The sequence below is a fragment of the Polyodon spathula genome, chromosome 7 (assembly GCF_017654505.1).
Source record: "Polyodon spathula isolate WHYD16114869_AA chromosome 7, ASM1765450v1, whole genome shotgun sequence".
Lineage (NCBI taxonomy): Eukaryota > Metazoa > Chordata > Actinopteri > Acipenseriformes > Polyodontidae > Polyodon > Polyodon spathula.
In genome coordinates, this window is record NC_054540.1 from 37392098 (window position 1) to 37415594 (window position 23497).

At 38.1% G+C, this 23497-nt stretch overlaps 1 protein-coding gene across 2 annotated transcripts in view; it reads left to right on the forward strand.

Moving 5' to 3' along the window:
• Positions 1-23497, forward strand: part of LOC121318613 (DENN domain-containing protein 11-like) — a 28413-nt gene that overhangs the window by 1013 nt on the left and 3903 nt on the right. For both annotated transcript variants that reach the window (XM_041255480.1, XM_041255481.1), the window contains exons 2-7: positions 9949-10048; positions 10307-10465; positions 12629-12782; positions 13231-13369; positions 14063-14194; positions 17615-17765. In XM_041255480.1, the coding sequence (XP_041111414.1) occupies positions 9949-10048; positions 10307-10465; positions 12629-12782; positions 13231-13369; positions 14063-14194; positions 17615-17765 (835 nt within the window). The remainder of the gene's footprint in view (positions 1-9948; positions 10049-10306; positions 10466-12628; positions 12783-13230; positions 13370-14062; positions 14195-17614; positions 17766-23497) is intronic.

Consider the following 23497-nt stretch of genomic DNA (forward strand, 5'->3'; position numbering starts at 1 on the left):
ATTTTTTATGTTTCATACATGGGTTTATTCCTTCACTTTTCATCCACTTCGGATTGGGAAGAAGAGAGTTTAGCTAGAAGTAATGTGAACCCCAAATGACAGGTGAAGGTGCTCCTGTCTGGGCACCCCCAGGGTTTGTGGCTAGTTCAGGAAACAGCACTTCAAACTGCTTTCCAGTGCTATTCTAGAGGTTAAATAAAAGCATTGTTTATGTTTTTGTTTTGATGAGTTGGTGTTAAAAAAACAAAAAAAACAAATGATGACCTTAAAAAAAGTGGATTAAAAAAACATGGTTTGGACAAATAAATGCAGCATGCAGAGGGGGTGTGGTCATTTGTTGCCTGCATTACCTCACTCTTGACGAAATTCCTAAATATTGTGTTATCCCTGAATAATCCAAAATAGACAAGTGATTTAAAGGGCAAGTGCAGCAGGGCTGACAAACTCCTGGAGGGCCACTGTGTCTTCTGGCTTTCGTTCCACCCAATCTCCCAATTACTTAATTGGTCTAATTGTTTGATTAATTTGACAAATTTAACATTTCTCAAATGTGTTACGGGTAGTGTACCTTGAATCAAGTGCATTATTATATTATTAACTGTAAAAAACCTTGAAAAAAGAATGAAACCTGTTCAATTGAACAAATAATTAGATAAATTAAGTTAATTGAGCTTAAATTGGAATGAAAACAAGAAGACCCTCTGGCCCTCGAGGACTGGAGTTTGACACCCCTGGCAGTACTGCCAATGCCGTTGACTGGATATGATTTTATTACTGCTTTACCCAATGAATAAAGAGCAAAAATCCCACCCACTCATTTTGCCTGGGTAGTAGATGATAGATGAGACAGCTTGCCCATTGAAAACTCGTATAACTCGGGACGATAATCTAGTCGGGGATACCAAGATATTTACTTAGCAAAGTGGTCTAAGTGGAGTGAAGCAGCATCTCTCCTTTCTCACCTTGCTCTGCTCCAACTCCTTCTTTCTCCTTGCACTGATGCAGTTAGGAAAGATGTGGTTTTTGAACTGCTGTTGGAAGCTGGTATGCTGCTGCTGCTGCTCCTGCATTACCTGCCCAAGGTTTGTTTTCTAAAGGAGTTTCTGAAGAAGCATGACATCTGCACAGAAGCTTCTCTGGGTTTACCTCAGTAAAACACTGCCTCACTCCATCGGGCTCCTGTGCTGAACATACCAGGAGACCTCGTGAATGAATCATGCAGCTGATGAAGCCCCAGTCAGTGAAAGCAAACATGCTGAGGTTTGACAGCAACCAAATGAACAAGGGCAAGGATAAAGAGGTTTTGACATGTTTGCATGTGGCTGCTGTAAAGAAGTGGGTAAGTGATAGAGGAACAGGTTACTCCTGAAATAACTCATGTGAAAAGATTAGATTCTGGCCACTTATCTAACAAGTTTCAGGCAAATTCACAGTAATTTCTGCTGAGGTAACCACAATTGGAAGCAGCACGGTCAAAGTGTGAGTGTGTTTTTTAGTTTAGATGTTAATCAGTTTTCTTATTTATCACCCAGAAAGGTCCATACTGTAGTTCAGAACTGTGACAGCTGCATAGTAAGCACACATTGGTGTGAGTGCTGATTTTTATGGCTGCACTATATTATTGTTTGGGGTAGTACAGACCCATTACTATCACCCATTTTGTAAGTTTTGTTTCGCTGTTGTGTCATTGCACCCTAAGAGGACCCTGAATTGCTACTCTAACTATTGGTTTGATGGACTCTAATTAGCAGTAATCATGGACGTCCTAGGTAAGGAAAGGTAGTCCAAATGATTACTATATCAAGGGCCATGAAACCAAAAGTGTGTGAGCTTCTTCCATCATTCTCTTGTCATTTTTAAATTCCAGACTGCATCCTAATCTACTGAAAACCCTCATTCATTCCATCATTGTTTTCCAGAAGCAGGATTTTCATGTTGGTTTCTTATCGGTCTCCTTAAGCAAGCATAAACCAAGTTTGAAAGCTATAAGCTCTTTTTATTTACTACAAGATTTTAAGGCTGGTAGGTTACAGTGTTTCCAGTCCTGAGAAATGTTTTGTTTGAGGACATACAGTAGAGTCTGTTTTCCCAGTATTCAATTTCCTGGACCCACATTAACTATGCATCACGACTCTCTGGCAGCACAAGGCTGCAGTATCAGGTGTTGTTGTGTACAGGTTTCAGAGAGCTGGTTAATTTTTAATAAACGGAGACCGAAGACTTTATTGGCAGACTGTTTTCATGCCAGCTCACTAGATAGGACCGTTGCAGTCAATAGGAGAATGTTTACTAAGCCTACGCCCTAATGCTTTGTTAATATTTTTTGTACCTAGAGGGATATAAGTAATTACCCTGGTGTTTATTTAGCAGATGCCTTTATCCAAGGCGACTTACAGAGGCTAGGGTGTGTGAACTATGCATCAGCTGCAGAGTCACTTACAACAACGTGTCACCAGAAAGACGGAGCACAAGGAGGTTAAGTGACTTGCTCAGGGTCACACAATAAGTCAGTGGCTGAGCCGGGTTACATTGAAGCTGCACAGAGATCAAACTAGGATATAAGCTGCGTAAAGTAACTTGGTCATTTTAGTATGCTTTGTTTTTTTAGTTTTTATAAAATTCATGCAGTTGTATTTTGTAATAAAACTTTGATAGCAATTCAAACAAAGGTTGCTTGCCAGACAGCTGCAGATTTTGCATCTTCCATTTGGTTCAAATTTAACTTGGCATGATCAAGTGAAGTATATCTTTGGTTTTTATTTGTGATTACCCCTATCTCCTGTTGAAACAGGAAACAAGTGTGACGGGTGTGATCAGCAGTGTTTTAGCAAGTTAAAAATGACAACATTTGCAATATTGGAACACCCTTTCTTATACTCCACACTACCAAGTACTGAGACAGAAAAATAACTAGATTCAACTTTTTGTGTATACTGTTGTTTATTTCAAAGTACTTTTCATTGAGTTTCCCACCCAGTATTCACTTACAGTGGTTAGCAGTGTGTCCAGATACAGTAAAAGCAAGAATAATGGGGTTGAACATTTGTTGCCTGTATTTATCAGACTCGTACCCCTGATAGAATGGGGCGGAGGAGGGGGTTCTGAGTGTGTTAATCGTGGTAGGTAACAGTGGTTAGAAACACGTAGTACCTGACACATTTTATGAGTGGAAACGGTTGTGTTTTGTCCAGTGTATCTGTGATTTTGCCCACTTTACTATATGTTACACAAGCCTACAGGCTTGGTGCATCATGGTCCACTTGTGACTCAGTTGTACTGTACCAAGGTGGTTTTCAGCAAACGCTGTCATGTTAGTCAATGCAGCCACGAGGGCCAAGCAGGTTGTACGGGCTTCCACTGTCATGCCCCTTGTGAAATACCTCAGATCCTCCTTGTTGCTGAACAGTTGCACACAGTGTTTAAACGTTAGTCAGGCATTTAAAAATGTTGCCTAAACATTTACTCATTAACAAAAATACACAGGTCAAATACAGGTGTTAGCCTTAGCGTTTATAATTGATTTCAGTTAAAATATACAATGAAATGCTTTACACACCGATTTCTACACAAATGCCTTCTGCAGTCATTTATAAAAAGGTTTGTAACTGGTTGGTTACAAACATTTCCAATGTTAAAGTTTCAATGTTTTTAATCTTGAAGTTTAAACAATTAGGAAATTAAACAGAAACACCCCTAGCTTTCAGTATGTACTGTAGGTCTAGTGGATCATGTGGCATGCAATGAGCACATAATTTTTTTGGCAAATCTATGAATTTCTCTAAGTTTCATGCTATAAAACTCATGTGCAATATATAGTCAGTTGTAATCTTAGATATTTCTTCAAATTAAATGTTGCATCATTGTAACTGGTACCTGTTTTCTGTAATTGAATTTCCTTAACTAAACAGCCTTCTGTCTGCTGTACAGTAGTCCTCAGACTAGAATTCCCTCCCCTTCTCTGTCAAGGACTCTGGTTCACTAGATGTTTTTAAATCTAGATTAAAGGCTTTCTGTTATTGGCCATTCTGTCGTTTTTAGTACTTAGTTATTATTGAATTGTCTCATTTTAGTTTTTCTTTTGTAAAGTGCTTCATGTAAGGAAACTAATATGGTAGAGCTCAATGACTGCTTCTGGGAGCGTGCTGGCAACACCTTCAAGGTCACTGGGAGGACTGGGAGCACGTCTCAAACAGTGCTTTTGTGTACTCCCAGTTTATTCAGACAGATAAATAAGCTTACGCGCTTTGTTAAAATTACAATATCAATATTGTACTTCCTCTTTTCTTAGCAGAGGTGTTTCCACAGAACATTACTTTCATCACACCCTTACCACCTGTTATTCCGTGAATTTATAATTGAACTCAACAGCAGCATTGCCTGTGTAATCAGGGTGCTCAGCAGCAGCATTGCCTGTGTAATCAGGGTGCTCAGCAGCAGCATTGCCTGTGTAATCAGGGCGCTCAGCAGCAGCATTGCCTGTGTAATCAGGGCACTCGGCAGCAGCATTGCCTGTGTAATCAGGGCACTCGGCAGCAGCATTTTAAAACTTATGTGTGGTTGTGGCAAAGTGGCTAGTGGAGGGGAACAGGTATAGCGGTGATGCGATGCAGGAGTGACAGGCAGACAACAGTTTCCAGTGGAAAGGTGCTTTTATTTATAATCCAGGTCTGGTGACCGTTAAATAATAAATCCCCGGCTATACACAACAATGTGTAAAGCACGGGGATAGCAATAATAGGACACAGTCCCGAACAAAACGAACACACGGTCACCAGTCCTGGGTGAGTGCAGACGTGCTTGTGGTGGGTGAAGACACTGTATTTTGTGACGGTTCCATGCAGTGGTGATCCGGCTTGTGCTGACCCTGGTCGACAGCTCCGGATAGGTGAGTTAACTGTCTGGTGGTGAAAAACGCAGACAATTACAAACAAACACAACACGTAATTCCTCTTTACAACGAGAGCTCCTCTCTCGATCCTTCTCTCTCCAAGCGTTAACCCAAACGAAGGAGAAGATCAGCGTTACCCTGGCCCCTATATGTAATCCCGCATGATATCGAGATAAACGGTTGCAGCTGCCTTATTACTTGCAGCTGCCTCTCGTTTACCTCTCAAATCAATACGGTCTTACAACAGAGTCGCGCTTCCCTCCAGGCTGACCCACTTCCCTGACCCGGAAACGAACTGTCAGGCCAGCCCTTCCAGATACTTCTCCTCCCGTTCTTTAGCGCCCTCACAGGTTGGGAGGAAGATTCATCACCAGAACTCATCTTTCCGTCACAGTGGTAAATTCAGTTTCCTAAACATTAACCCCAGGGTTCTCCCCAGGAATTCTGTACAGCCTGGTGGCAGAACATTATAGCCGGGAGCACTTAACGGAAAAATAAATTTGCCTTCCCTTAAATATATAATACGACAAAGAATTTGAATAATGTGTTGTCTTTCGTTGACTGTCTCTGGTTGCGCTTTTTTATGTTCTACATTTTCTTTTTCACTTCTGTTTTTTATTATGGTAAATTACCGTGCTTATTTAGGCACTCTGCGATTTGACTGGGGAAAAGTAACAGGGTTACTGGAGTTTAAAAAAAAAAAAAAAAAAAAAAAAAAAAAAAAAAAAAAAAAAAAAAAACCTTTTCACTTCCTTTTTAGCTTATTTATTGAGCTTATTGCTTCATAATCTTATTGCTTCAAATTGTTTTCTTTATGTTAAGTTTTCAGGGGATTTTGCCAGTGCACCTCTATTTTAGTTTTTTGCTCTTCTACATTTATTGAATGCAACTGTTCAGTTTAACCATTTTTTTTAACACAACAGTCCTGTTGCATGAAATAATTGGCACCAATAACTGGTACATTTTTTAGCAGCCATTTTTAACATTCATAGCCTCTTGGGGTGCTTAACACAGAAAACCCACCCATTCAACTTTGTGATTGGTTAAATGTTGTGTCAACAAGACATAACACAGCTGTCATGTTGTTTGAAGATTTTTTTTTTTTTTCACCCAAATCAATCCAATGTGTTAAAGGCCCAGTAGCATCTGCAAGATGGGCAGATCAGATTTTTTTAGTCGGGCAGTGACAGCCACTTTGTCGGGCTGAAAAGGCCTCGGGAGAACCCTGAACCCTTTCTTAGCTCATTTCTAGCTATATTCAGAATGGATGTGGCTGTATGATTACAAGGGTTGCTGTTGTAGAATTCAACCCCCCTTTCTGAACATCCTGCATGCATTTTTTTCATTGTAAAGTTCTAAAGGCTTTATTGACAAAGAATCTGAAGCTGAGCTAGAAGTACCCATGTTATTGGCCGACAGTCACCACAGAAAGCCTGTCTCCTTATTGTTGCGAGTGGTTCCTCTTTGTTGCTGCTTGCAAGTTAATAGGGCTAGTCTGTTATACAAAGTAGGTAACCACTCAAGATGGTTAGGGTTAGACTTTATAAAAGGTTTTTGATTGCACACGTTGACAAAGCTGGATATACTGGTGTGGATGTATATGTGAGAGATTGGTAAAACAAATCATTCAGTCCTGATTACAGAAAACTGTATGCAACATATCCCAGATGATTCTATTTTTGCCCATCCTCTGTAGTAGGCTTCAGACTGTACATGCTAAAGTTGTTGCACACACAACATGGTATGGATATATACTGAAATATCCCAGTTACTAATTATTCTTTAGATTTACTTTGTGTGTCATTCTGTTTCACTCGTCACGTCCTGGTGATGTTTTAAAATGCCTTTGCAGGGCTCTAAATTTGCAACAAAAAGGGCAAGGTTAAAATGCGCTTAGGTTCAATAAAAGTGTAGAGGGCACCAAGGCCACTCAGTGTAAGTCAAAGCCAGAGTGTAGGAGGTCGTGTGATTTTGCTGAAGATGCAAAGCTAACTACTGGCAACAACAACAAAAAAAAAACAACAACAACAGAGTTAATAGTACTTAAGTATAACTATTTATTTATTCAGAAAATGCAGTTTTAGTTTATTTTTTTTTGTGGCTCCTAGGCCAAAAAAAATTGGAGCAAGTTGGTTGCTACCATATTCAACTGCTTAAAATACAACAACTTGTTAAAACACTAAAGTGATATTAAAACAGTAACTTATGTTATCACTTGTTTGTTGCCCCATTCTGTTGAATAGGTAATCTATGCAGCTGATGACTGCAATGAACTTAGCGTTTTATATTTGAGACATTCTGCGCAATTAAATCGCCCTCAGACTCCAGAAGGTAAACAGTGTAACCCAATATATCATCTGCTAAAGAAGATGCAACAAACGATAAAAATCAGTTCCGACCCAAAACTTTATTTAGGTACCCTACGATCTGAGTGGCAAAAGTCAACTGGTTTGTTGGAGTTCACAAAGAAAACTTTTTTCAGCTTTCACGGTAACCTTTTAACTTCCTTTTTTTAATTGACTTTTTGCTGCGTTTCAGCCTTTTGTTATAATTATTTTCTTTATTTTAAGTTTCCAGGGAATTTTGTTAATGGCACATGTGCAACACACAAACCTTAGGTATTTTTTATTTTAGTTTTTCGTTGTCCTTGTTCTAAATTTCTTGAATGCAGTGTTTAATTTTAAGCTACATTTTTACACAACAGTAGTATTCACACATGTTTGGTCACCATCACAACTGCTACATGAACCTGGGGTTACCGTATTCTGCAGGTGTTTATACAGCACCTCTTGACTTCCAGGCATTTCTGTTCGATCAGATTTTTATCGTCGCTCTCCCGCTTCTGTCTAAAACATGTGATATGCCGGATTTTTTCTTTACAGGCAACATCACGGCGCATTTTATAAATATTGACCAAAGTGTTGTGTATGGAATTGGTGCGACTTAATCACATAATCATTTTATTGTTTGGACCCAAACACTTCCTAATACAGGGGTCTCTCTAGTTGCTGTAGCTGAAAGGGCATTGCGGCCATTACGGCCACGAGTAGACTTACAAAGGGCATTGCAGCAGTTGATAAGGGGACCCACGGCAACTGCCGCATGGCCGGCATTAATTTCGAGCCCTGCCTTTGGTACACAGCTGTATTCTATGATTCTCTCAATCTCCGCTACACATGGTGTCCAGTGAACATAAACAGTTTCAAAGTCACATTGTTTTAAACTCTGACCATATTAATTATATAGGTCACTTTAGTACACTGCTGTATTCTATGATTCTCTCAACATAGTTCTGTTAAAACATCTGAACATATCTGTGATACAGACCTTTTTCACATATCAATTTTACTGGTTGACAAACCATCTGATCTAATATTACATTCCCCTTAGATTATGCTTTGTTTTTATTAACAAACACTCCCATTTCTAATTACCGTATAACAGGAAATTTTAGCAAGGAATTTATTTTGGCTTTATTGGTGGTTTTGATTGGATTGCCAATAATTCTTCCACCAATGAGAATGTGGTATACAGTGAGCGATCCCGCCCTCTGACAGACTGGTGTTGTATGCAGCACAGGTTAAAGAACAGAGCGCTGGACGAGGGAAAGAATGTGTCCGATGTCAAAGTGAATATGAGAATTGCAGTGAGTGATGAAACCAATTTGCTTGAAAAAATTAAAAGCAGACTGGACATTTCCATCAATGGATTTTGAAAATGTGGAATTTATGATGTGATCAGAAGCTCTGAGTGTAAATTGCACCTGCTACTGTGGTACCTGTAGGACTGTTCTTTATTATGTTAATAAGTTTTGTGTTTTTTTTTTTAAAAGAGGGTAAATAAGTACTGTAACAACCAAAATAGTTTATGCCAGACTTAGAAAGTCTGTAAGAAAATGGTGCATATTTGCTTTGGATTGTTATTGCCGATTCACTGTAGATACTACTAATAAGACACCCACCGTGCAGGTATTGCAAAGTCCCTAAATGTTAAAATAAATTACTTCTGCACAGTATAAAACCAAGCTGATGTTGCCAGTGTTTGCTAGTTTATTAACTAGTTTTAAATTTAAAACATTTTCGTTTTGGTTTTATTGTTAAAGTTTTCATACGTGGCAATTCTGCCCTACAAGTACGAAATGCTACTGTGATCATTTCACTGTGTTATGTTAGTGGACCATAGCTGTTTTAAAACTGAGAGTTAGCAAATGCCTATTGTTAAAGTGTACTGCAGTTAGTAATCCTTTCCAATTACTAGTATCTTACAATTAAGGGCCATATAAGAATGATAAATACTGTAACTCATTTTTAGAAGGCCTTCTTTGTTTTTCTCAAAGTTGCTGCAGTGACATTGTAGATGCTATAACGAGTTACTGAGACATTAATGAATTACAGTAATCAATACATAATGTTACAAAAGCATGGATCAAAATCTCAGCATCCTTCTGTAAAAGGTAAGAATGAGCTCGAGCAGGGTTTCTTAAGTGGTAGAAAGAAGACTTAACCACCGACGAAACATGCCTCAAAACTAAGACCAGAATCTAAGATTACGCCCAGATTCCTGTCCGAAGTGGATACAGCAATGTCATGACCACTGAAGGTCAGATAGTGATGTAGTTTGAAGCTGTTTCCTAGTGCCTGCCAAAGGTAGAATTAGAATTCAACTGTAGAAAGTTTTTAGTCATCCAAACAATGTCGTCATCCAAACAAGCAGATAACCTAGAATCAGCATTTGTAGCACCAGCAGTCAATTCAATAGTCACTTGTTGAATTGTGCCAGTCCATGCTTGGCCCAAGCAAAAGAGGAACACCGTCTCCTGTAATACTGTTTTCATACTAGCTGGTAATACTGTGGGAAGCACACTAGTGCTGGACTGCTTGCCATAGTTTTCTTCACACCAGAAGGAAATCAGGGAGTGAGTTCACCTAACTACTGAACTTCTGCATTCAGCACGGCTGGCCTTGCATGCAAAGAATGCACTGGACGATGTGGCAGTTTGAAAGCTGTATTATGCAGGCTAGCTCTGGTGTGATTGTTCGCTTTCTTTTTTATTTTGCCAGGTAACATAGTGGAATGGTGTTTGCCTCAGGAAGTTGACTTGGACGGAGTAGAGTTTAAGTCTATGGCCAGTGGATCCCATAGAATCTCTTCAGACTTTGTGTAAGTTTACCCTTATATGTTTAACGTCTTTAACATTTAATTTCTTGTTTTAGTTAATTGTCAAGTAATTTTCTTTTAGTGTTACTTCTACTTTTATATTCACAGCTGTGGCACGGGGTGTATGTTACAAACAATGTTTTCTAGTTCCTTTGAATTGTATTTTGTGAAAGTATCCACGTGCCTGTAACATCATGTCCCCTCAGAAACACGCTCAGAATCTCACAACATCTGGTTTGAGTTACTATCCTTCTTCTCCAGCTATTTCCGCAAAGGCAGTTACTTTGGGCTTGCGTGCTTCGCGAACATGCCGGTGGAGAGTGCGCTGGAAAGAGGAGCTCGGATGAAGTCTGTGGGGATTCTGTCTCCTTCCTACACCCTGCTGTACAGATACATGCACTTCCTTGAGAACCAAGTCAGGTAGGTGACTTAAAAACATTTGCTCTCCAGCATATAAGCTGTAAGGTGCTCCATCTCATTTGTCCTGTGGACAGCCAGAAGCCACACACAATCCAGTTACATCACTAAACATTACAAATACGTAACACTTGCAGTATAAAAGCAGTACACATTTACATTTAAGTCATACTAACACAGTCCATTTTTAAATAATTTAATTGAAGGTGCTTTTGATTTTCTCTTGTGCTCATTGCATGGCCCTTTCCAATGATTTGATGATCTATGTGCAAATTACTTCACAAATTCCATTCTTATTTTCTTGTTTTTTTATATAATAATAAACTCGGGTTCTGTGAGATCTCAGAGAATAGTGTTGGCTAATCTCTTTTAATTTAAAGGTTAAAAAAGCTGAATCGTTGCCGGGTACACATTTAAAGAGGTATGGCATAATAATATGGCATAATAATGTATGAGACAAACTGCATAATTTCATCAAATAAACATGCTTTTGGAAATGGGGCTGACTGTGTGACACACTCTGTAAATCTATTGTCACTCTTGACGGTGAAGTCATGAAGTGAAGCCAGAAATAACTTGTTTAAAGGATTAAACATGCATTGCCAATTTAATTGCATTATTAAGACTCTCGAAGAGGGCTCTTTTATATTTTAGGCAAGCCGATGTTCTTTCCTCACCTCTGTAAAAGCATGTGAGATGCTGTGCTGTGTTTAAAATATGCTGTGAACACTTGGGCTTCACAACAAAGGCTGTAAAAGTATGTTTAATAGATACTGTACAGTATGTTTAACAGATACAGTACATGGCTGGTTTCACAGACCCTCATTAGCAGACCCTCATTAGCACTAACCTTGGGTAAGGTAAGGTAATACAAGATTAGTACTAATCAGGGGCTGTGAAACCAGCCATGAACATTGTAAACCTTTTGTGTAAGTGGACGTTTAAATAATCTGACACATTTCCAATGAAATCAACTTGAAAAATGAAGATAATTTAATGTTTATAGTTATCTTGATATTTATTTCAAATTTGACATTGCTTTTTTACATACAGTATTCAGTTCAATGCATCAAGATATTATAAATGATTAATCTTTTTGAAAAAGCTGGTCCTCATAAAAAAGGGCATTTTTACTTAAACGCTTTGTAAAATACTATGCTGTTTAAATGTATTACATTTAAGAACCTTTACAGCCTTGAATAAAAATTAATTGTTTCTCTTAAGTCATTGACAAAGCTACCAAAGCTAACTATTTGAGGTTATATAAGCACTGCCGGAGTTCGCAACAATATGGATGCGCTGACAGAAGTCATGTGTTTAAATCACTGATAGAAAATTGGACGACGGCAATAGCTCAGCAATGTGGGTATAAGTCCATCTGAGATTAAAACTGTAGGTAGATTGAGTGTTTTAGTCACTTATAATCAGGGGTCTACTTAAATCGCGGTAAATTTTCATATTTTTCACGGGTAGGTTGCGGAATAAAATTATGATTTTGCTGACATTTTGCGGACCTGTTTAAACACTAAATAAACCTAAGTAGACAGTATTTCAGAACAACTATAAAGCCTAAAAATAGTGGTACTTGCTTCCTTACTCAAACTGAGAGTGCTGTCATCTGTTAAAGGCAAGGATGCAACATCCCCCCGCAGTTGACTTACCAATACATTGAGACTGCACGTTCTGCATCCACTGAACTGGTATGAAGTGCAAGGCAAAGCTTTGCTACGTTTTTTGTCCCACCCCCTACTGCACAGTAGCCTAGCCTACAGGTCACAGAAAAGCAGTAAATACGCACTGATAGCCTGATTAAAACTTCATTGTCATTTGAATAGTAAACAACAACTTTAACCGATTTGGAGATTTTTTTTTTTTTTTTGCAAATGTTATTTGTGGACGTTTTTTTGTTTGTTTGTTTTTTGCTTAAGTGCAATGCACACAGGACGGCGAAGGAATAAAAAAAGGGCTATCTACAGAAGGAAGATACGTAGTTTGCATGTGTTGTGCAGTAGTTCATTTAAACAAGGTTTTTTTTCTCTGTATTTGTCTGGTATGCATTGGCCCCTAAAAGAGGTGAATTTCACGGTGACCCCTCAATTTCACAATTTCTGCGAAATCGTGATTTAAGACCCCTACTTATAATTATGCTTGTCTGTCTTACTGCAGGCATCAGCTGGAGTCTCCGGGGCACTACACTCAGTTAGAGGCTTTTTATGAAGACAAGAAGGGTGTTCTGCCCATTGGGAATGGAGCAGCTACCTCCCTCCAGCCAGTCCACTGGCTGCCTTCCATCAACAAATGCATGCATCCTGAAATGAAGGTAGGCACAGAAAGCTGCAATCTGCACAAGAATTAGACATAGGGATAGTAAGGTAGGTTTTTGTATGATTTAATTAGTGTCTGTCTTTTATTTGGACGCAGAGTATAAACGCAAGTAACCATTGTGTGCTACACAAGCGTCTTTTTACCACATGCACATGCTTCTTCTGTCAAAAAATTAGGGGGCCTTGGCCCCCCTGGCCCTCCCAGCTCCGGCAACCTTGACCTGAGGGTCTGGGTGGCAGTGTTGCACTGTGGTTAGACCTGAGGGACTAGAGCAGAGAGTCTGTGGTTTATTAATGAGTAGAGCTATGGACTGAGAGGCAGCGTGCTTGGCGGTAAGAGCCGAGCACTGGCAGTTGGTGTGTGATGTTTTGGCTCCCCTTCATAACCGCACTGTACTGTCCTAGCAACACATTTTGCAAGGGTTTAAACGTCTCTCCCAACAGATCACACACCCGGCCGGCTGCATGTCCCAGTTCATTAAGTTCTTCGGGGAGCAGATCATCGTCCTGTGGAAATTTGCCCTGCTCCGGAAACGCATCCTCATCTTCTCTCCTCCTCCTGTGGGGGTCGTCTGTTACAGGGGTAAGGACCATTCCTGTGGGACTGTCTGTAAACAACTCCAGTGTGGGAGGGTTGAGTTGAGAGTATTTTCAAATCACATTTCCATATTTATATAATATATAATAGATCCTGATATTGATTTGATACAGACATCTAAAATGTCTCTGTATCAGATATTTTGTATGAGTTGGATTGTATCACAAAAATTGTGTCAGATTGAAATTACATTACAATTAACTATATTGTTCAAGTATTCTTATTAAACTATATGTAAAAATAGTAAGATACAAGTTGAATTTCTCCCACTGAAGCCCAGCACCCTAAATGATATTCTAAAGAGAACTGTCCCTTGACCTTTTTATGATATTTGTGCAATGTGTGTTCTGCTTTAAATGGTCTGCTGTTACCTGTTTTAACCAAAGTGTTTTGTCTGATTTGTTTGTGTTTTGTATTGTTATAAAATGCCTGCTGCCAGTACTAGGAATTCCGAAGAATGTGTGAGCTTCTTAGAGGAACAGCCTGTAACAGCAGCTTTAAATAAAAAACATGCTCACCATTCGATAATTTGGTTTGTTCTTTGTTAGACCAGTTGACAAGTCCTATATTGTCCTGTATCAGGACCCTTCATAATACTTAATGTTTGCAATATTTCTCTTGTTTTATGTGCAGTGAAATAAAGGAGAGCACAGTAATAAAGCCTGTTCTTCCTCACAGTGTACTGCTGCTGCTGTCTGGCGAATGTGTCCCTTCCTGGAATCGGGGTCTCTGTGCCAGAGTTTCGGCCGTTCTTCTACATCAATGTGGCTGACATCGAAGTGCTGGAGACTGAGGTCTCGTATGTAGCCTGTGAGTACAGAAATGCACTGAGCTTCTAACTTAACAAGACACACCAACACATTACTCCTTTGTTGGTGCCACTTTGATGGTTGCCAATTATATGAACCTTCCTATTAAATACACTGCCACTAGTACCTGTCCATTTGTACACATGTATAAAAGATACTCTACAAACATTCATGGCATACAAGTGGTTATTCCACTCATGAAATAGCAAGTACAATGTATGGAAAAATATGTTTCAGCCAAATCAGACAGCTTAAGTGTTGAAGAGTTGAATGAATGCAAGATCGATACCAAAATGAGATCTGGTAAAACAAAAAACAAAACAAAACAAAAAGTAATAATAATGTTATCCACCCTGTAGAATTGAATAAACAAAAGTTCTTCAAAAGTAGGTCTTTGAACAACATAAATGTATATTATAGTATTCACCACTTACACCATCCATGGTTATTGCGGGCAGCCGTTTATGTCGGGCAAATAGGGTATGCCATTTGCCATTCCCATTGATTTCGATAATAAAAGGTTTCGTTTATGCCAGGGGTGGCCAAACTTCCTGATCCTACGAGCCACATACCAAAATTTCCATATGGTCGAGAACCGCAAGACACGTACTGTGAACATGAAATGTTTGCGAGAGCAAGACATTTTAAATACTAGCATTGTTGTGCAGTACAGTAGAGACATTTTAAATACTAGCATTGTGTGCACTACAGTATGCATTTTAAATACTAGCATTGTGTGCACTACAGTAGTATAGTAGCAAAACGCACAAGAACAAGATAGAACATTGCCTACACAGTTTCTGTGTAATTTGTATTGTACTGTAGATATACAGTGTATTAAACTGTAATTTATATTCAGTTATTATGAAGCAAAATACAACAACTGATTTAATTTCACCAAAAACACCACATAAAAACACACTTTTTTGTAAGGATTCTTTTTGACAAGCTTTTCCTGTGATGATCTGAATGCTGGGTTTTAAAAAAAAAAAGTTTTTTTTTTTTTTTTGTACAGGTATGACTGCTGCGTGTTTTAAATACTGTTGAGCTCTGTCGATGACAAATACACTGTATTTATTTTGAAAGGGATTACAGGTCCTGCTCATGACGAGACGTAAGATATGTAAATATAATATTAATTTTAGACCTGCAATATAACATTGAAACATGCATTCTCTAGTCTAGCGCCAACACTATTTTATAAAAAGATTCATTCATATGAATAAGGACGTTTGCCACGAGTGATATTCCAGGCTTGCCATACAAAACTCGCTTGAGTCGTTAAATCATCTTCTTTACTGAACTCCGAAAGCAGCATCTGCCTGAAGCTTGAGGAGGATATTCAGATGAAAATGCATTTTCGTGATGTTTGAGGTTGCTCACCTTGTACTGCCTACAGTGTGTAAGCGATCTGTTACAGATGAGACACAGGTTTACCACTGTTTTCAGTGAAAGCAAACTCTTGCTCCCAGCATGGTTTAAAGCCTCATACTTTCGGATACTTTCTTTTCTTTACTTGTGGATGGTTTGCGAAATGCCATTGTCTCCACGAAACGAACAATAACTTAATTCAAAATTATGAAATTTACTTTCAACTGCACATCCGTTTTTGAAATACGCATGCGTGAACATGCAGGCTCAAAGAAACAGGCGAGAGAACGAGAGAGGAGAAAGAATAATTAACACCAATGAATACAGAGAACACAAATAATAAACATTGTGTTTATCTTTATTTTTCTTCAGTTCATTTCAGCTGCATAGTGTGCATCATCCAGTATTTCACCAGGCCACCTCTGGTTTATACTGTGTTAAGCACGCTGTATATTTCAAGCAAACTCAGCTTTTCAGCAAATTCACGTAGATTTAAACGCCTGTCTTACTGTATTGATTTCTCTTACTAATCCACAAATCAGCTATTTTCACGTCGTTACTGAGCGATTACCCCTGTGCTGTTCCTTGGCTATTTAATCCCTGTATGCAGTGTCAGGTTTACAGTTTGAAAAAACAGCACTGAGTGCAACAGCAAGCATGGCTGGAAAGAGAAAAGCGATACACATCAACATGAAAATTTTGTGTGTAAATCCCTGTTAGATGCTGTGCACTTGCTAAAGCAAGTCAGTCAGAAAACAATGTAACGTTGCTTCAACAAAGCTGGGTTTTCTGTAGTTGAAGAGGAGAGTGCTGACGAAAATACAACCAAAACTGAAACTCCGACAACACCAGAGGGGATGTTAGAGGAATAATTCTCAGCTGTGTCCCCGTGGCGATCAGGACGCTGTGCCTGAAACAGACACCGATGATGTTGATGATATAGGCGTGCATACTGCGCTTTTAACACTGGCGTTAACGCTGACCATGCTGTTTGTTGTCCATCACAGAGTTCTTCGCTGGAAACAGTCTGCAGTAATGTAGCCTGCCTGTACTGTACATTTCTGCACTTGCATTACTTTTTTGCATTTTTTATTACATTCATAGGTTTTAATAATAGAAAAAAAGTATTAGTGTAATGCATGTCTTAATAAAGGTTTTTAATCGCATGAACACTTGATTGTTTTGAATACTGTACTAGTGATTGGGGGACATTTTGAATGTCAGGTTATTGTATAGGTGTTTATACCCTCCATCGCTTACTGTGAGTGAATCACGTTAACACAAACATTTGATGTTCATGAAATATTACATTGTTAAAGAACGTAAAACGAGTCTAGAAAACATTAATGAATAACAAACATTATCTATTTAATTAAAACAACCTTTAAGACGTCTTTTAAATAAGTCATGGGTGAGCTTTGTGAATAGGGCCAGTGGTTTTTAAATAGATTTTTTTTCAAATTTTAGTAAATACACTTCAGCCGTTGCCCCCCCCCCCCAGTAATAAAGCAATCACCTCTAACTTTAGACTGGTTAAAAATGTTTTAATTGTATTTGACATTGTTTTCAAACCCACTTGAAGCACTGGGCAATAGATTGTGGCTTCTACTCATTAGATTGGGGTAAAGGTAATACATGCAAAACCATGCCTGCAGTAAACTTGAACTGCTTAATTATGTAATGGAGTTGCCAAACTCCAAACTTACCCAGACTTGTTTCTGTTGGCAGGAAACAAATTCCTGTACTGTGTTGTTCTGCCCTCAGGTACTCTCCTGAGTGGTCTCTGATTATGTGATAGTTTGAGCTTCACAGAAACGGGTGCTGTGATTTATGAATGCACCCAGGGCTTACATGAGTTACATTACTATTGATTCAGGTTTTCAGAGTTTTGAAAAAAGGCAGTTGGTATTTTACACAGGTTGAAATAACAGAAGCTTGATATGTTTGTGGGTGAGGTTTTACTGTAGATTAAATTGATTGACCTGTCATACAATATAATTGAGAAATTCAGTTTTCTAAAGCATTTATGTTTATTGGTGTTTTTTCTCAGGTACAACAGAGAAGATTTTTGAGGAGAAAAAGAGTCTGTATGATGTCTATGTGGACAATCAGAATGTAAGAACGCGTCATGAGAACCTGCAGCCGCTGCTGAGGATAAATGGTGCCGACCGAGACAAGTATCGCAAACTCAGCGAACAAAGGTACGACATTATCAGGGCATTTCTACATCAAAATATTTTTCGAATGGATTTTTTTCTTTCCACCTGCATAACTATTGGAAACATAATTTACAGTGAAAATTAACAATCCTTCTTAATATTTAAAAACAAGAATACATACATGGGGAAAAGAAATAAAACATTATTTAGAAATTACAGTAGGGAACAATCTTACCTCAACTCAACTGCTGCTGTTGATCTGAAGTTTCTGGGAGTCGGCGAGAGATTTCACGAGAGGCAGATGTTCAAGAGTTTGAAGGACCTTTTGAAATGGCAGAAGGCAGGTTCATTTTGACAGTTGCATTATTTAATCACATATCTCTAATTGTATTTTCTTATTCATGTATGTATGTGCTTGTATTTGTTGAGTTTATGTAACGTTACATGGATGGTCAATTCTCATCAAAGCAGAGGCTATTTATATTTTTTATTTAAGCGTGACACAGTACAAAAATAACACCAACTAAATTATATCACACTGCATTAATCTTTATTTCAAAATTAGCGAAACAAAATAAAAAATAAAATGTGCAAAAAACCTTCTCCCAATTCTTATGTATTATATATTGATTCACCATTTTTAAATGAAAGTTCCAGAAACAGACAAATGAAACGTGCACAAAACGTTATTCTGCAACGTTCAGGGAAGACATTTAGGTAACTTTATACAACTTTGTATATAATACAAGCAATATATGACTTTCCAGCAACGTCTATAGAACGTCTATATAGAATTTTCAAATGACATTTCAAGTCACATGATCCTTATTGCGTGTCTCGAGCTGGTGGGCAGCAACGTAGGGATGGGTTGGTATACTGGTTTTTCGGTTTACCGCGGTTTAGGTACATTACGGTATTAATACCGTTACTTTAATTCTACACCACAATTATCGTAATTTGGTTATACACCGGTTAATGCATTTTTCAACTGCAAACACGCTTCTTCTAAATCAAGCGTGCCTTAGCAAAGTGTCTGAGGAAGATCTTTTTTGTGAACTGATACACAGTATTTTGATAATGGTTTTGAAGGAAACTGTCAACGACAGACTACAGGTTTCAATTGCTGCGTTCTGTTGCCCAGAGCTTGCTGCGCCGGCTACTCTAGGCTGCTGTCTTTCTGACGTCACACGCAGCTTTTAGAGAAGCAGCTTCTATAAACCTTGTAGCAAAGCACACATTTTCAACGTGCTATGTTTACATTTGTCTGGATTATCAACAGGCAGTTTAATGTAATTGATTAACATGAACTTTATTGTAAAATTATACATCATTTATCACGGATTTAGTACATTATATTTGTTTAAATAATTTATTAATTTATTTAATATAGCATTGACAAGGCTGTTCACGGCTTCATTGTATAATGATAAAATGTTGTTCACCTCCGCTAACAAGGTGGCAGCAGTAGTTTTAGTGGTTATTTGCATTACGATGAACAGGTCACTCATGATCTTTGCATCGTCCCTTTGGTTCACAGCCGCAGCCAGCCTCCAGCAATAACGTTTCAAAGCTGCACTGGGCTATGCAGAATCTGCACAGATTTCTGTGGGTGTTGAGTGCAGCGCATCTCCGAGATCCTGTGCAGAACTGCAGAACTGCGGAAATCTGATCTATAAGAACACGACCGATGTCTCAATCAAAACTAGCACAGACCCGCGACTGCTGCAGGATAGCCTACTTATTATCAAAATAGTTTTGTTTAAACAATATATATATATATATATATATATATATATATATATATATATATATATATATATATATATATATATATATATACACACACACACACACACACAAACTCCACATGTGTAATAACACTATGTAAAACAATTTTTGTTCCTGGGTAGTAAGTGTTATTTCCTAATTGCTTATGCCTCAAAAGTATAGAAAACGGCTATTATTCCCCACAAACTTTGCTTTTGTGACCAGGACAGTGATATTTGAAATTTACCTATTTCCAATGAGAAAACAACATATGAATTCCAAATTAACATGTATTTATACTAGAGTAATACAAAAATGACTACAAAAGATTTAGAAGTGAGTAGTTTTTCGGGATTTACAATTATACTGTAAATCACTTTCACGAATCAGCCCCCAAATGTAGTCTCCCATCATGTTCTCGTTATACTGTCTTTGGTAGCGGCGTTCAAAGTCCAGTATATCCTGGTGGAAGTGCTCGCCTTGCTCCTCCGAATACGCTCCCATGTTCTCCTTGAATTTCTCAAGATGAGCATCAAGGATATGGACTTTGAGGGACATCCTACAGCCCATTGTGCCGTAGTTCTTCACCAGAGTCTCAACCAGCTCCACATAGTTTTCGGCCTTGTGATTGCCCAGGAAGCCCCGAACCACTGCGACAAAGCTGTTCCGTGCTGCTTTCTCCTTACTAGTGAGCTTCTTGGGGAATTCATTGCACTCCAGGATCTTCTTTATCTGTGGTCCGATGAAGACACCGGCTTTGACCTTTACCTCAGACAGCTTAGGGAAGAAGTCTTGAAGGTACTTGAAGGCTGCCGACTCCTTATCTAGAGCTCTGACAAATTGTTTGATAAGGCCCAATTTGATGTGCAGTGGTGGCATCAGCACCTTCCGGGGGTCCACCAGTGGCTCCCACTTGACGTTGTTCCTCCCCACAGAGAACTCGGTCCGCTGTGGCCAGTCCCGCCTGTGGTAGTGCGCCTTGGTGTCCCTTCTGTCCCAAAGGCAAAGATAGCAGGGAAACTTGGTAAAACTGCCTTGGAGACCCACCAGGAATGCCACCATTGCAGCCTCTTGATGCCATCTCAGAAAAATGCAGATATGTATCCACTTAGGCAGCTGGAACTAAACTGAACTGGTGGGCTTAAGGCCCCTGTATTTATACTACTATTTATATTACTGGAAAGTTCTAGAAGTTACTCCAAGTTTACTCAGCACTGAATCCATCTGGAATGTTCTGGAAAATAGGTAAATTTCAAAATATCGCTGTCCTGGTCACAAAAGCAAAGTTTGTGGGGAATAATAGCCATTTTCTATACTTTTGAGGCATAAGCAATTAGGAAATAACACTTACTACCCAGGAACCAAAAAAAAAAAAGTTGTTACACGGTGTAATCATTGGAAGCTTACTTATGCAATGTCGTAAATGTAAATCCAATAACACTGCAAAAAATGTAATCAATAACTATTTTAGTTTTTTTTTTTTTTTTTTTTACATGCTTTTATTACAATATTTTATATCCTACTTAAAAAAATAAACGACTCATCTCTGCTCTTAAATATTAACCTGTGGTACATGTTTGTGTTTTAAGCAATAAGACCGGTCATTTCCCAATTCTATTTGCCATCAGCTAAACAAAGTATTTTATTTCTTTCTTTATTTCTTTATTTAATTTTATACGTTAAAATGTTTTAACAAACTATAGCACCACGTCATTTTGAGCAAATAATAGATCTTAATACTGTTGTAGTATAACATTGAGAGCGTACAACTTTAAAAAAAAAAAAAAAAAAAAAATTATTATGATTGTCTTTAGAAAAAAGAAACAGTTAGAAAAAGTTATTTGGCATAGTAAAATACTAAATAGCAAATGTTTAAATAATTGCATGAAAGGAAGTGTGATTTGTTGGTTTTATTTTTTGTGAATTACGGTAATTTAAGTTTAATTAATTTAACATTAGTCTTTCTTCTTTTCAGCCTTTATTTGATAGCTTGCATGATGTACTGTATACCGTGATATTAAGGTTACCATGGTATTTTTTTAATGGTTATCATACAGTGCAAATTTTATACCATCCCATTCCTGCAGCGAAGTCGCACCTCTGATTCACTGAAAGCGGTTCCAGACCTTAAATAAAGTTTAGATTACTTAAAAATGGTGAACACTTGTGTAGTTATTGGCTGCTGCAGTAGGCACGGATGAGACAATGTTTCATTTTATAGGGTGCCGAGGGTTATACAATTGCAGGGAGAAAAAAAAGTCATAATGCAACAAAGATTAGGCAGGTGGCTAGCTAATATATGAAGGACAGACCTGAAGGAGTGCAGCTACATATCCTCAAGGGTATGTTCACGACATTTCATTAGGTGTGTTACTTATACCGTTTTTGCTGAATAGTAGTTAATAGTAGTTATTTGACATGTCTTGTTCCAGAAATATAATATAAATAAATTACAGTAATATGAGAATATAAATTGACCAACATATATTTATTAATGAGTAAATACCTGAATGTAGTATTTTTTTTAAATTTTTTTATAAATACCTCAATATATTAATAATAATGTTTGATTTTGTAACACGCAGAATGCAGTGTTATCACAAAGTGGATTAGAAAAGAGATAATTCCTGTGTGTGTGTGTGTGATATATATATTTTATTTTATTTTTTTATTGGTTTCATGTCTTAGCAAAAAGTCAAAAGGGAAAAGATACATTTGTAAACTTGCTATTTGTTTTATTATAGTGTTTGGGTCTTTTTAATGTTTGTATAAATATAACATGGTATCACAAATAAGATAATAATAATAAAAAAAACACCAGTAAAAGTTACTCAACTGAGTTTTAATGACACAAAGGTTGTTTATGATGCACGTCTTCACCTCTCTAACTTATCCACAGATAAACTGGTTGTATAATTCCTGTCCATCTCAAATCTTCGAGGGTGTATGGGCTAGGTGTACTAATCATATAATTTATTATGTCCAGAAAACAAACGCTTGGCAATAATTGCACATCCTATTACTATCTTTTCTTAGATATTCAATCTAATTTCCTAAAATAGTGAGAAAATGCTGCAGATTCCAACACTGTTCAATGATGTGTAGGTAAAATTCACACGAACCCACCAACATGGCCATCGTCTCTGTTAAGAACAGTTGCTAGGTGATTTATGACATCATCAAAAACAATCTACAGCACATCACATTGGCACAACCAAATACTACCTAAATACAATGTCGCCAGAACGTTGTGTGTTAGCTGGGTGTTAAGTGTCAATCAATAAATCCTGTCCAGTTTTCTTTTTGAAATTGAAACAAGCTAATAATCACACCAGGAACCCGGACCAGTAATCATAACTTCATTGGATTTAAGTGCAGGGTAAAATTAGACAAAATAGACAGTTTTCACGGTGAAGAATGAACTTCACGTTCCGTGTCAAATTTTTCACAGCCGTGAAATAGGTAAGGCCTTAGTAAGTGTAAGCGAATCCACGTGTGCGAAGCGCTTCTCTGAGCTCTGAGTATGTGACACACTTTTGGTTGCGATGTGGTATTGTCACAGAGACGGCCGAAGTGGGTGCCGTCAGAACCAGGAAAAGGAATGAACACAAAGACAGATGATGTGAAATGATGATGACGCTTGCTTGCACCGGTTTATTGTAATAAAATAGTTAAACAAACAGAAACAACAGGACATGACACTCTATGCCAAAATAAAGGAGACAAACAAAAACGGACTATACTTAACAAAACACGGTGCACGGACAGACACACTAACAAACACGGTGAGCAGATAAATAAACAAGTATCGTGCTGGTCCCACAAGCACGCAATAGCAATTGATATTTAATTTTAATTCTCCTCTCTCTCCCGTTCTCCACTCACCGAACACCCAACCCCAAGTGGGTGAAAACATGCTGTTTTTATGCAGCTGTACCGAGACTCGATTGCTAATCAGTCATTCAATTGGAGTCTCGGTACAACTGCATGTAAATTAATAAAGTGCA